General features: G+C 32.0%; 1 protein-coding gene across 1 annotated transcript; it reads right to left on the reverse strand.

Annotated features, from left to right (window-relative positions):
• Positions 1–856: 856 nt before the first annotated feature.
• On the reverse strand, positions 857–3,712 carry LOC113557145. The gene is made up of 3 exons (XM_026962519.1): positions 3,687–3,712; positions 1,910–2,280; positions 857–904 (listed from the first exon to the last, which is right to left on the reverse strand). The coding sequence occupies exons 1-3, from the start codon at positions 3,706–3,708 to the stop codon at positions 857–859; spliced, it is 441 nt and encodes a 146-aa protein (XP_026818320.1). The 5' UTR covers positions 3,709–3,712.
• Positions 3,713–13,535: the final 9,823 nt, after the last annotated feature.

Below are 13,535 nucleotides of genomic sequence, written 5' to 3' on the forward strand. Positions count from 1 at the left end.
TACTATATAGGTAGGTAAACTGAAAACCGGCTCCATTAACCACACACTCGCTGACGAACACATGTTGTAAACAATCGTTCGATTTCTTCTCTTTGCTTTGTCAGCCACACAAGCAGACAACTGGCGCAACGAAAAATAAAAAAAAATATGTACAAGCATTCTAGAAACGAAGATTATAACATTTATTTTTCTTTATTTTTTTATTTTTTAATCTCAGCCCCTCTCACTCTTTCTCGTTATTTTCTATTGTATGCTAATACTCGTTTTATATATTATTATATTATATTATATATATTTATATGTGTATACAATTTATACTATGGCAACACGATAAGAGACTTAAAATAAAGATTCAGAATAATTTATTAGATCGCTATTGTGCTTCCACCAGTACTTTATTACCCGGGGACTTATTGAAAAAAAGAGTCAAGTGTAAGCACACGTCATGACCTTTTTCCTGCCCCCCTTTCCCACCCTGTTTTTTAATGTACATTTTTATTGCTTGGCCGGGGTTTTTCTGATTTAATGGTAATAAAAAGTGTTCTATCCATGAATACTAATTGGTTCATTACGTTCCGATTTAAATTCATTTTATTTTCTTGTTATGTTTAGATGCATATCTAATAAATCGAACAGCAATATTTTTTACTGTCCGTCCACTTATTAAAAAAAAAAAAAAAGCGGTGATAAGAACAATACGTTTACTAAACGTGTTTAATTACATTCTAAATATAACGTTCTATATCTATATCATAATATCGATAATTTTAATTTTGATGTGATAGGTATACTATGTACGAACGTCATTATTCCAAATATAAAATGTGATCTCAAGTGTTTTTTTTTCGGTAGGTACTTATGTAGAATTACAAACATTTAAATTACGATGAAATAATTTGCTGACCTAAAAATAAAAATGTTCAATAGGCAACACTACATATTTTTACGCAGGTTTCGTGACCACGAAATTCCTTTCTGCGACGAACACATAGCGTCCGTATTTGACGGTTGTATTGTAGCGAGATAAAAACTATTACAATGCTGTAATATCATAATTCATAAACAATCATACTACGCTAATTTCATGTCCTCATGACCACTCGACTAATATTTTACCTGTTAACTTATTTATTATTAAAAAAATACATTGAATAATTATATAATTCATTTATAATAATATATAATACATATTATACAAATATGCTCACACATTATCGAGAACAATTATTATTGTGCCGATATTCATAGGAGTCCGACCTCTTAAGCGGTTATCGGGCTTATAGATTTTTAAAACACTTCACCGGATGACCTCGATGTTTATATAATACCTATTACACGTAGAATTCTGAGCTATTTATTGATTTTTAATATATATTATTTTTAAATTCAATAAATTACTTGGTTACAGATTTTTTTCGTTCGTAATCACCTGCTATTAGTGAATGGCCCTATTGATAACAATTAAGTATGTTAATGATGCGTCGTAAAAAATAGGTTGGATTTATTAATGTGAGTTTCGAATCATTGTTGCGTTTTAAATCACAATGTCTTGAAAGAGAAAAAACTGTGATCCCATCACTATAGCTGTGTAACAGTTCATTACAGTACGTTTACCTAGGTATAACACATAAATTATATACCAATCCAATTCGTATTTTTATTAAATAAAACGCCCATAGAAAATAAAATTGTTTTAATTTAATATTTTAATATATAATTTGAGTTTAACTTAACCTTGATAGTTAGGTTGAGACAATATAACAAAATGTTTACAATTTTAATAAAAAAAATCACGTAATAAAAACTTGTAAAAATTCATGTTGATTTTTTTTGTTTTTTTTTAATTATCAATTATAAGAAAAATTTTAGTTGCATATTAAACATTTTCATGGCGATTTAATTTACTTACTTGTTCTTTTAGTTCTTCGAGAAATGTTATTGTAGTAGGACTTTCTTTATTTTTTGATATACATTTTTTGTCAAGCTCGATCGGTGTTGTTTCAATGTTATTGAATAATTTATTTTTCAACGGTTGAGACTTTGAATTGACTACTTGCCCTTTTGCCATGTCTTGAAATGTATTTTGATGATGTGACCGCTTAGTTTCGGATAGTTCCGTATTATTTTCTGTGTTCATATTACGACTGAACACTTCCAAGCCCTGTTGCACCATATTTTCGTTTTTTTTAATTTTAGCCGGGACGTAGATAAGGACTGCACGTTTTAAAACGGGCAATTCACATTCACGAATTTTGACTAATTGTAGTTCTTGATATCCGTCTGCAATAAAATGTTTACCCACGATAATGTTTGATTTCATTTAACATTATAATTGTGTAATAATGAGACTATGAGAGTATTATGAAATAATACGAATTAAAGTAGGACATTTTAGGAGAATGTAGGTAATGTATAAAATCTGATAGAAAACTATTATTCCTACGAAACAGACGATATTTTAAAAACCAGATGACGTAGAAATATTGAATAAAATAATTTCTGATAAGTATACAAGTCTGATGGTGTGAAATAATAATTAACAAATTATCTCCACATGAATGCGAGAAATGTTGTGCAGTTTTCTTAAAAACAAATTTGTAAAAAAGTCCCTATTATTATTGTTATTATGCATATGCCTAAATCGTAATTACCGTAAGTTTTCATTTTTTTCCAAATAATGTTTAAACGATAAAAAAAATATTTTTAAAACTGGAAAAAGTGAAATTTTGGTTAGATAAATATAATATTCTGATTGTAATGATTATATCTATAAGAATATATGAGATTGATATTTTTCCAAGGATGTTAATCTGCAGATGGCATCGGTCACCGGTGTAATATACTCCAAAGACATAGCATATCAAGAATAGAAAACGCGGGAGTTATGAATTACATAACATCGAATAATTATAAAGATAATGGACTGATATTTTATAAACGACATAAGCAAGGCACTTTGAATAGGTAATCAAAATATTACTCAATATACATTTTAAATTTAAAAAAAATCTAGGTATATTGACGAAAAGTAATTATCAAATCAATTTGAAATTGTCAGAATATAAAATAATATATAGTTATAATATTTTAATAATGCCAGTCTGTATACCAAAGCTGTAATTATAACAATTTCGTATGAAAGAATCGAAAAAAAAATAATTATACGTATTATTATGATGTTGTAAAACAAAGTGTTTTGAAATCGTTTCAAGATTCGAAAATAAAGAAGTATGTTATTCATAAATATTACTTCCTCGTGCTTAGCCCCTTCGCAAAAATAAAATATAAAATTGCATTTTTCTTCCAATATCGAAGTATAATACGTTATTATTTTCATTGAGCGGCATATGGACTGAGGGGGAGATGAAATGATGAGATATTTTCTTTTAACTGAACGCGTCGTATAATAATAAAACGTCACATATAGAAATCAAATAAGAAGAGAACAATATGTTATACTACTTGTGCTGCGGGAAATAAGAAAAAATAAGTTACACACAATTTCTAAATAAATGCTCACTTTTCCATACAAAATATAATATTATTTAATATCATACGAATTTTGAGTGTCTCTTCAATGGGTAATGGAAAAATGATGAACTCTAGCGTCGAAGATGAATTCTAAAATGTACATGAAAAATGCATTATGCATTTTGATATTTTAAATAATATTCCATCGTACTTACTACTTACTTCCGTCTTCTTCATTTCGACATATACTCAAACCGTTTAGACTTGGCTGTTCAACCATTTATGCAAGTGACGCATGAATAACAAATGTATGATCTTCAATATGCAGATTTTTTATATATATTCTAAACAAATAACAGAAACAACATTTATGATTTCAAAAAAAAAATATATAACATATAATGTGTAGGTATTTATATAGTCTATATATAAGTAGTTATGTAGTTAAATTGTATATATGACGTGTGTGTGTGTGTAATGTGTTCACATAAGTAAAATCTAGAAAGTAAAATTATAGTTGGAATAATAAGACAGTGACAAAACTTAAAAGTTTTTTATATTAAATATATTAAAAATTTGACATATTTGTATCTAAGTTTAAAAGTGTTGTCATTTTTATAATCTTATTATCATGTACATCCATAATAATTATCATTAAAACTTGATTTAATCTAGTAATGATTAGGTTGTACTTCGGTGTACTTTGGCTAATTAATAATTAATTTAATCAATTATGCAACCAATTCACTCTTACATATATTTTCTTCATGAAATAAGATTAGTGACAATGCTGTTGTTAATGGTTCTTAAACATTAAGAACGTGCGGCCATTGCGGTGCATTTGAATTTAAACACAGGAAAATAAACAACAATTTTACGTCATTGCGGTTTAACGTGACGCAACTGATCAATCGCAAGAAAGAAGGAAAAAACAAAACAGGCTCACCGAGAATAGAGCGATTATTTTGTTTTATATTTTAACTAATATTTCAAGACAAGAATAAATTGCTGAAAGTTATTACAATAATTAAATAATCTGAAAAACATAGGTATATTTATAATGTATAAATATATATATATACACATCGGAACAGGTCTGTCCGCGTCCGTTCGTTCGTACGTCTACTTAAAGGTTATTGTAAATTATGACACATGATTATTCTTTGGGCGATCGTTTCCTCTACCCGCCACCCGTCAGCCAACCCCGCCACCAACTCGTTCACCCCGGAGAAATAATTTTGTTTTCTCTTCACATTTTTTTCCTGTTTTGTTTTAATAGCACTATAAATCTTCGGACGAAATTATAGGAACGCACCAAATGAGAGGAATACACAATACAACATACGCCCACTTCAGAAACAATGACAACAATGCCAAAGCCTATTGTGCGTGTTCCCTCTCTAGTCACTACCCTTTTGGTTCACTCTTCTAAAATACGTTCGATTTATGACTATGCTTTTGTGCATTTATTCGGTAACCGTGCTGTACACGCGCAATGTTAATATGCACTCAGATCGGACTTGAAACCGTTCAGGACTAAAATTAAGTGGCAATCTATACAACTACGTAATGGCAGCATTGAGTTGTTCAACTGTGTGATTTTGTTTTTAACGTTTTCATTGCAGACCTTCAGGGTGTAAATAAATTATGTATGTACATTATAGGTCATCATATCATATTATTTGTGATCTAATTATAGGTGGCATACATCATCTGATCATCGCCACGAACGACCTGCAGCGCGATGTATAAAATATAATTAAATAATAGTGCGTTTAATTAGCGGAGAAAAACAAATAAGCTGCAATCTGAATATCTTATCAATAATACATAGTTTTTTAAATAATTAAATTTATAAACATTAAATGCTTTAATGTCGTTGGTTAAAAACAACAAGGATTTATATTTTTATGATACTGTGTTCTTCAAATGTATTTTTGAATTAATTAAATCAAGAACACAAGTTTTATTTCATTCTGTTTGTTTATAATTTCGATGAAAATGGTTAAAAAGTATTCGAATAAAAGTTTTATTTAAAAAATATTCACTAATTATGAATCCGTTTTCTTATTAAATATCATGTTTATTTATGAACTTCATTATAAATGGAAAATTATTTGTTGAATATATAAAATACATTATTATTATTGTATTAAGCAACGGATTGTTAGAACCCCTTTTATATAAAAGTTTCAAACCATAGAAATAGTATTGAAATGGTTTGAATAAATTAAAAACAAAAAAATCAATACCGTCTCATAAAATAAACAAGCTGCAGTATACTTTGAATGTTATTAAAATTTTACCATAATCCCTGTAGTTTATTATGGAAATAATTTGAACAGAAATAATTTTTATTCCGTGTATATTAAGGCTTGTTTATTTTCTAACGTTAATAAACATTTTCTCTATGTATATTAATATAATAGTATTTTGAGTACCTACTTACCTACCAGCTACCTGGTTTTTAAATCACTAATTGGCCATACAAAATAATTCAATAAACAGTTTGATTTTTCATGGTATACCAATATAAAAAAAGTTATACAGTTATTTTTCAAATTAAAACAGCGAAGTATTATACTATAAATTATATTATTAAAATATTACAAGTGATTTCAATATAAACTGCCGACTATCCCAAACAAGGTCACTGCGATTCGTCGTCTATCGACACTAGATTATAGGGCCGATAATAGACAAAAGAAAAGAGTATTATTTCCCAAAGAGGAATATTGTTTGGAATGTTTTTTAGTACTACTTTAAGGCTTGTGTCGAATGAATGAGTGAGAAGATCTGGGGAGGGACACTACTTGTATAATACTGACGTTATAAAACTTTATTTTTTTCTCTTTATCCGCCAGACAAGAAGTTCACCAAAGTCGATATTTGCACGGCAATAATTCTCGAAAAACGCGTGCGAGTTAGGTGGTGCGGACGTACGGGCAGTAGTTGTTTGGCGAGGGTGATAGGGTGCGGCGGTAGAGGTAGAAAATATATAAAGTTTTTAAACATAAAAGACCCTTTCCGTTCTAAATAATATATTATATTATATAATATGTGTTATTTTCTTTCTTTCGTTTATATTTATTTTTCGTAATAAACAGCATTCCTGTCGCATGGTCCATTAAGGAAGTAATAATTTTTGTTTCAAACACGAAAAAACAACACAAATTACAATTTAATTGATATTTATTGGCATAATAATGACGGAGCCCGAATAGGAACAATGTAACAATGGCGTTATTGCATTAACTAAGTGGACATTTCTAAATGTCTTCTCAGGGTTGTTTCAATTAGACACACCGAATCTATACGTATTATATTATCTGTACGAGTGTGTTGTATAATATCATTTTATACGCGTGTACGCGGTCGGCCGACCAAAACTGTGCGCGGGACCTCGCCGAGTGCGATATCTTGGCCTGGCCAACATCGAACGCGCGCACAGTATAACATCGTTGTACCGTGTACCTATATTATATCCCCCGTCGTGTCCGAATGGACCGTCGTTGTTGCCGAGTGTCCCGCGATTTCGAAACGACTTTGTGCCTATAGAATATGTATAGGTACGAACGACACAATTTTTTTTTAGGGCCGTGAGAACGGTGTTTAATGTAAATAATATTATTATGAAATTCACGTATATTTACACACCCGGTATACAATTTGTACCTCTGAATTATGCTATATATATTTTTTTTAACCTCATGGTCTTATGTAGGGGTACTGGCTGCAGTTTGCGTTTCCACGATATAACCGAAAACCCTTCAGAGTCGATTTGTCGCATATTTATACAACAATAATTAAATATATTGTAATATTAAACATTTATACAACGACTTTCGGGGTGACGGTACAACAGTTGCTTTGTATCATCGAATATATTATTATATTGCGTACATTATACGGTGATATTAACCTATTCAAAATTACTTGCGTCGGGACGTGGTTAACCCTCGGGGTTATACCTAAATATTTTTATTAATAATATCAATCTGAATAGGTTATTATATGGTAAACAGACTATACACATATACCTATATAGTATCTATTACACGATTTATTTAATGACTAAATTATCACACAGTCAACAATTTGCATAAACGTGTGCACCATTATGTGACATGATAGGTACCAAGGGTTGACACAGTATATTATTAAACATATAGGTACGAGTTTTTTTTTTCGAGATTTTACTACACGCAAAGGTTTTTATGTGCGTTTTAATCTAATGAACCATTAATTGCATTTAACGGCCGAACACTGATAATATAGCACTATATAGTGTTTTTTCTGGTTTCAAAATCAATTTATTTCTTTATCGATTGAATTAGCGTTTTTTAATTTTTGTGGGCAAAAAGGGGTTAAAATACTGCAACTAATAACTATCGTACCAAAGTTCAATATATTTGAACTATTATTTTTAACAAAGGAAAAATAGACTTGTAGGTTTTTATTTTAATCTAGTATGACATAATAATTCAAATAAAATTAATAAACTATACTTATTAATGTTTAGTTTTTTCACTATTCATTTTTTAAAAACTAAAACTGTTTTTAAAATTTGGAAGTATCGCACATTTCTTCTTGGGACTACATGTTGAAATTAGCAACAAATAATAATCATGCTTATTATAAGTACAAATCTACAAATAAAATGAATAATGTTTTTTATTTAATTATTAAACTATATCAACAGGATCTAAAATTATATTTTAGAGTACGTATGTAGTGTCTAGTATTACAATACGTAATAGAATTAGTGTATTTAACAAAATAATAATGTTAAAGTACACGGTAGTTGTAATGGACTTTTAATTTAATTCGAATAATTTAAATTTTATTATTTAAGTCATTAAAGTGAATATTTATTACGACATTTGAAAAAATGTAATTATTGTGAGAAATTACTACTTATCCATTGTGTCGTAATTTTTCTCTTTTTCACGTATAATTTTTGACCACTTACGTGAGATGACATTAGTATAAAACGCAATTAGCGAATATCATATAATCTTGCTTCGAATACCGTTTTTATTACACGTCAGTGCAGTTTTCGTTGAATATTAATAATTTTCGTCGAAATGTTAACCGTTCAACTGCAATAGGAAAAGACGAGTTCAGCGATTTAAAGTGCATCAGCTATTCAGTTGGGACACTGAACATTGTCGACTGGCCAAAAACCATTGTCGCATATTACACGCTTTATAAATCGCTATCGAAATCACACGTTTGTCAAAAGCGTTGGGCGCCGTGCGGTAGATTTTCAACAAAAACCGAATCCAATGATCCCTTTATATTTTTTCTTTATACTTTTATTATACCTGTGACGTCGTGCAGAGATCGTACCATGTCACGTCGCTACCTGTTGTATCTGCCTATAACGCTTTAGCGTTAAATGTACATACAAAAAAATGTATTACATATACAATATAATTTTATAGCCGTACACAAAAAAATCCATTTAAAACTGAACATTTAGTTTTTCGAGGGGGTCGACAATCACAATATAATTTTTTCCTCAAAAAATTGCTAACGTTCGACCACCTCGATTATTTGAACACTATGTACACGACGTTATAAATTATAATATTATATTGATAAAGTATACACTATGCAGAGCGTTAGACGTTCAAACGCCTCTTTGTAATATACTCGTTGTAACGCACAGCAATATTATCATAAACTACTCCGGCAAACACTTGTTTATAGAGTGTTTGAACGACCGTAAATCGTACAGCTGTTATATCATATTTCATCGTGGCCGCTTTAATAATATTTTAAATAAAGCTATAGTCTACGATAATAACGAAACCTGCTGCAAAATCAAAACATAATAGATACTTAATATAACTCTAGTTGTGTTTTGATTGTTGTAAGTAGGTATATAGGTAATAGCGGGTATACCGATTTCCGTCGCGTTAACATGTGGTACTAATCGTTCCCGTTTACGACGGAAAACCATAATATAATTTCCACTCATAATTATTAAGTGTTCCTCAATCCTCTTAAAAGTAATCTCGAACGCTAACAGACTTAATATTTCAATTTGCTATGCTGCCAGCGGCGCATGCAAATAATGTATTACCATTGCTATAGACATATTATATTCAACCTATATAATCGCCGTCATGATGGAATCCAAATGTTCCCGAATTTTTTTCAATTCCTCAATACCGCAAAGGTCAATCGGAAACAACAACGAGGAAAGAAAGTCTAGAAAAATCGCGTATATAATATTATTGTCTTCTTCTCGTAAAAAAAACAATAACGAAAGAAATGACGGGACAACCCACCGCGAGCCGATAACTTATCGTCGATTCGTCTCGGTCCCGGCTTAAAACCATGACGGAGAGTTGGTGATTGCTGCAGTGACGGTCGTCGTGCGTCCGTCGCACACGTGTTCGCGGGTAGACCACCACGAAAGGTACCCGTACAAGATGTGAAGTATATACATTATTATACGGCGTGTACGCGTCACAAGTCATTCGATCCATGTGCTCGCACACGATATCACACGGTTATGTACGAACAGACAATATTGTAATGTACATATAATAATAATAATAAAATATATTATAATATCGCTCGCTTTTGTGTGTGTGTGTGTGTGTGTGTGTGTGAGCAACTGTAAACGTGTAATATTATAGCGCCGCATCCTCTCCGACCGACGTGGTGCGCGTGTGGTCGGAGGAGGACGTGTTTAGAGAGAGAGAGAGAGAGAGAGAGTTTAAGACGCGCCAGATGGTAGGCCGCCCCGATCGGGTGCTCGCGCGCTGCACCGGTCACCCCGTCGCAAAGTCATGCAATAATAATAATAATAATAATAATATTAGGTATATCTAAAATACTAGCGAATATCGTCATTTTACACGTGTCGATGCTTCGGCGGCGCGGAGTCGCGTCTACGTCGATACATAATATATAATATATATGTGTTAAAACAAGACGTGCCACTATATTATAATACCGCACGCGCGTGTGCCGTATACCGACCTACCTACCATATTATAATAATGTTACGCGCGAACGGCAGTGGCGGCTAAACCGGACCCGCTGCAGATAGAGATGACGGAGAAATATAAACCCGAAAATAAATACTATAATATTATCATAATATACGTGTATGGACACCGTCTTACACGCGCGATTCACCGTGCCCGCGATCTGCAGCACAATATACTGCAGCGTGGAGAGCGTGTGTCGTGTGCGCTGTATAGTATAGTAGTTGTATATATACATCATAATATTATAACAATAATACAATAATATCGTGTATTGTGCAGGTGTGTGATGGGATCGGGGAGGTGGCCCCGGGGATTTGGACGATTACCCGCAGAGAGTGCCGGACCGACCTTTTTCCTTCTTTTATTTCTCGTCTCTTATCCACCCACTACCCGCTTCGCGCCACCCCCGCGTCGTATAACGCTGTAAGTGGCTAGCGCGATTCGACATCGTGTCGTCTGTCCCGTCGTGTGTTCGGTCTCGGCAGCCCGCCGACCGCCCCCGCACGTCGTCTTGTTCGACCCTCGTAGTCGTCCAAACACCCCTTCGCGTGCACACGATACAACATAATAATATAATAGCGACCCGGAACGAACGTATAATACTGTGCGTGTACGTACGTATGTGTATACGGTATTATTATACGTGTGTTGTATAAAAATCGACAACTGCAGCAGCGTCGTCGCGACGGTACAAATCGCGAATTGCCGTCGCCGACCCACCGTAACACTGCGTTTTTCGAGGTCATGGTTTTTACACTTGTGTAGTATAGCGTATAATATTATTATTACACACTTTGCGTTATACCGCGGTAGTAGTAGTTGTGGTTACAGCCACCGCCGCACACTTGATTCATCCGAAACGGCGCGTGGACAAACCGCCACCACCGCCGCCGCCGCAAAAGGTTGTGCTTATTATTATTATTATTATTATTGTAATGTAAACGCACGCACACAAAACTCCCTTGTATTTATTTAAATGATTTAAAAATAATACAACGATAAACACGTATAAAAGTCGTTACACTTAACACGTTTTATGAACAGTATACCAATTACGACATTTTTCTCGTTATTCAATTTCCAATGATTTTTTATGAAAAAAAAAAAGAAAAAAATATGTAATTGATCAATATTTATTTTTGTACTCATCACTGTATAGTAGCAGGTATGCCGTGTGTAAACGGATTTCATTTTTTACGAGATCGACGAGATGATATTATATATGACATTTTTTTAAATTTTAAATAGTCTTACTTTACGACGTTGCGTTTTAAAAGTTTGGCAATTGAACAATTTCGTGGTGACCCTAATTCAGTATACTCGATAACATTTATCAATCGCCAGGTTTTTTATATCGTTATGTATAAATTAATGTATTCGTTTATAATTCATTTACTATATTATAGTATTATCTGTACTCGGTTTACGCGATAACGGTGGTATATAAGCAAACAAATTATAATATTTTATAAGTAAACTCGGATTTTATCATTATCATTTATATACGACTAATATATAGGTTGTAGAAACTTACCTAATCTGAAGTGCGTGTTCCCAATTTATAAACATTTTTTTTTTTTTTAAGATACCATAGTAGCTATCTTATCTTCTATTAAAAGCATTATATAAATAACATTTATTACATGAACGGATCTTCTTGACAGGTTTCGGTTAATTTACTTTAGACTAATTTAAAATGAAAATAGAACCACTACACTAGTTATTATTATTATTTTTTTTTGACGCACAGCTGTATTTTTAATTGGTATTTTCAAAAAGGGCATGTGACTGATTATTCACTTAAGCAGGTGGAATTATTTTAATAAGTCCGTTTGTATGCTCGTGTCAAAAAATCGAAATACATATGAAACATTTCATTTGTATACGTTAAAATATTGTGTTCAAACGAGATGGATAATCGCTGCAAGTACGGTGTGATCGAATTTGTTTTTCCAAATAAACATTACCATTTTTAATGATGTTACAATGGTGCTGCAAGATACGCAGATACAACGAGTATTGTTCTATTAAATTATATAAATAGTTTGTTATTGAAACTTGGACACTCCTTAAAATTTCTCGTGTTTGTAATCACGATGATCTCTCATCTTGTAACACGATCGTTTTAATTGCTCGCTCGTCTGTTTGCGATCATTTTCTCATTATTACTTGTGCCCCAAATAATATTATTCGTTGACTTCTGTACTGACTGCAGAGCAATAAAAATATGCACACGAGTGTAGTGTCGGTAGTCCGTCCTCTCGTTACTGACATTCGACATCAGTGGAGACGGTTTCGCGATTGACTACGATAGCTCAGTGTACGAAACACTCGACAAGAATACAATTTTTCGGGTTTGCAACGATCATAATATTATTCGAGGCGCGTGCGAAAGTAGCCATAGTAGTTGAAGACGTTCCGGTCAGATGATCGGCTGCCTCGTCATGCGTGTTGTCACGATAACCGGAATAAGGTGAATACGGAATCGACGAAATTGATCACGAAGCATATTCGATTATTTTGGTTCAACACTATGCGTATTACGTATAAAGTATATAGATAAATTTTGACATAGTGCGTACCTATTTACGTTGTACGGTGAAAAGTTATTAAATAAATTCCATTAAATATTTATGACGAAATAGTCGAAATATATTATTAAAGCAGGTAAACTATATTTTTCTTTAGTTTTAAAAATTAAAACATTTATCATAGTTACGACATAATATAACTATAATTCTTATTATGTAATATACTTGAGATAGTGTTTACGATTACTTTTTAATTTTTTTATCTCAATATTAAAATATGTACGTCTTCAATATAACTATTAAAGATAAATGATAAATAATATGACAAAGTGACCGGATTTAATTTAAATACCAAGTCACTAACAAACAATCTATATAATAATACTAAAACTGAGCACAAAATGCTAGAAAACTTATTCAATATCGTATTACAACAAAAAACGGTTAACCCAAGTCCTGTATTAATCCTTCTCTGGTGGTCTGGTTATAACTACTAGTTTGTATTTTAATGAATATTATTTAT

The sequence above is a fragment of the Rhopalosiphum maidis genome, chromosome 1 (assembly GCF_003676215.2).
Source record: "Rhopalosiphum maidis isolate BTI-1 chromosome 1, ASM367621v3, whole genome shotgun sequence".
Lineage (NCBI taxonomy): Eukaryota > Metazoa > Arthropoda > Insecta > Hemiptera > Aphididae > Rhopalosiphum > Rhopalosiphum maidis.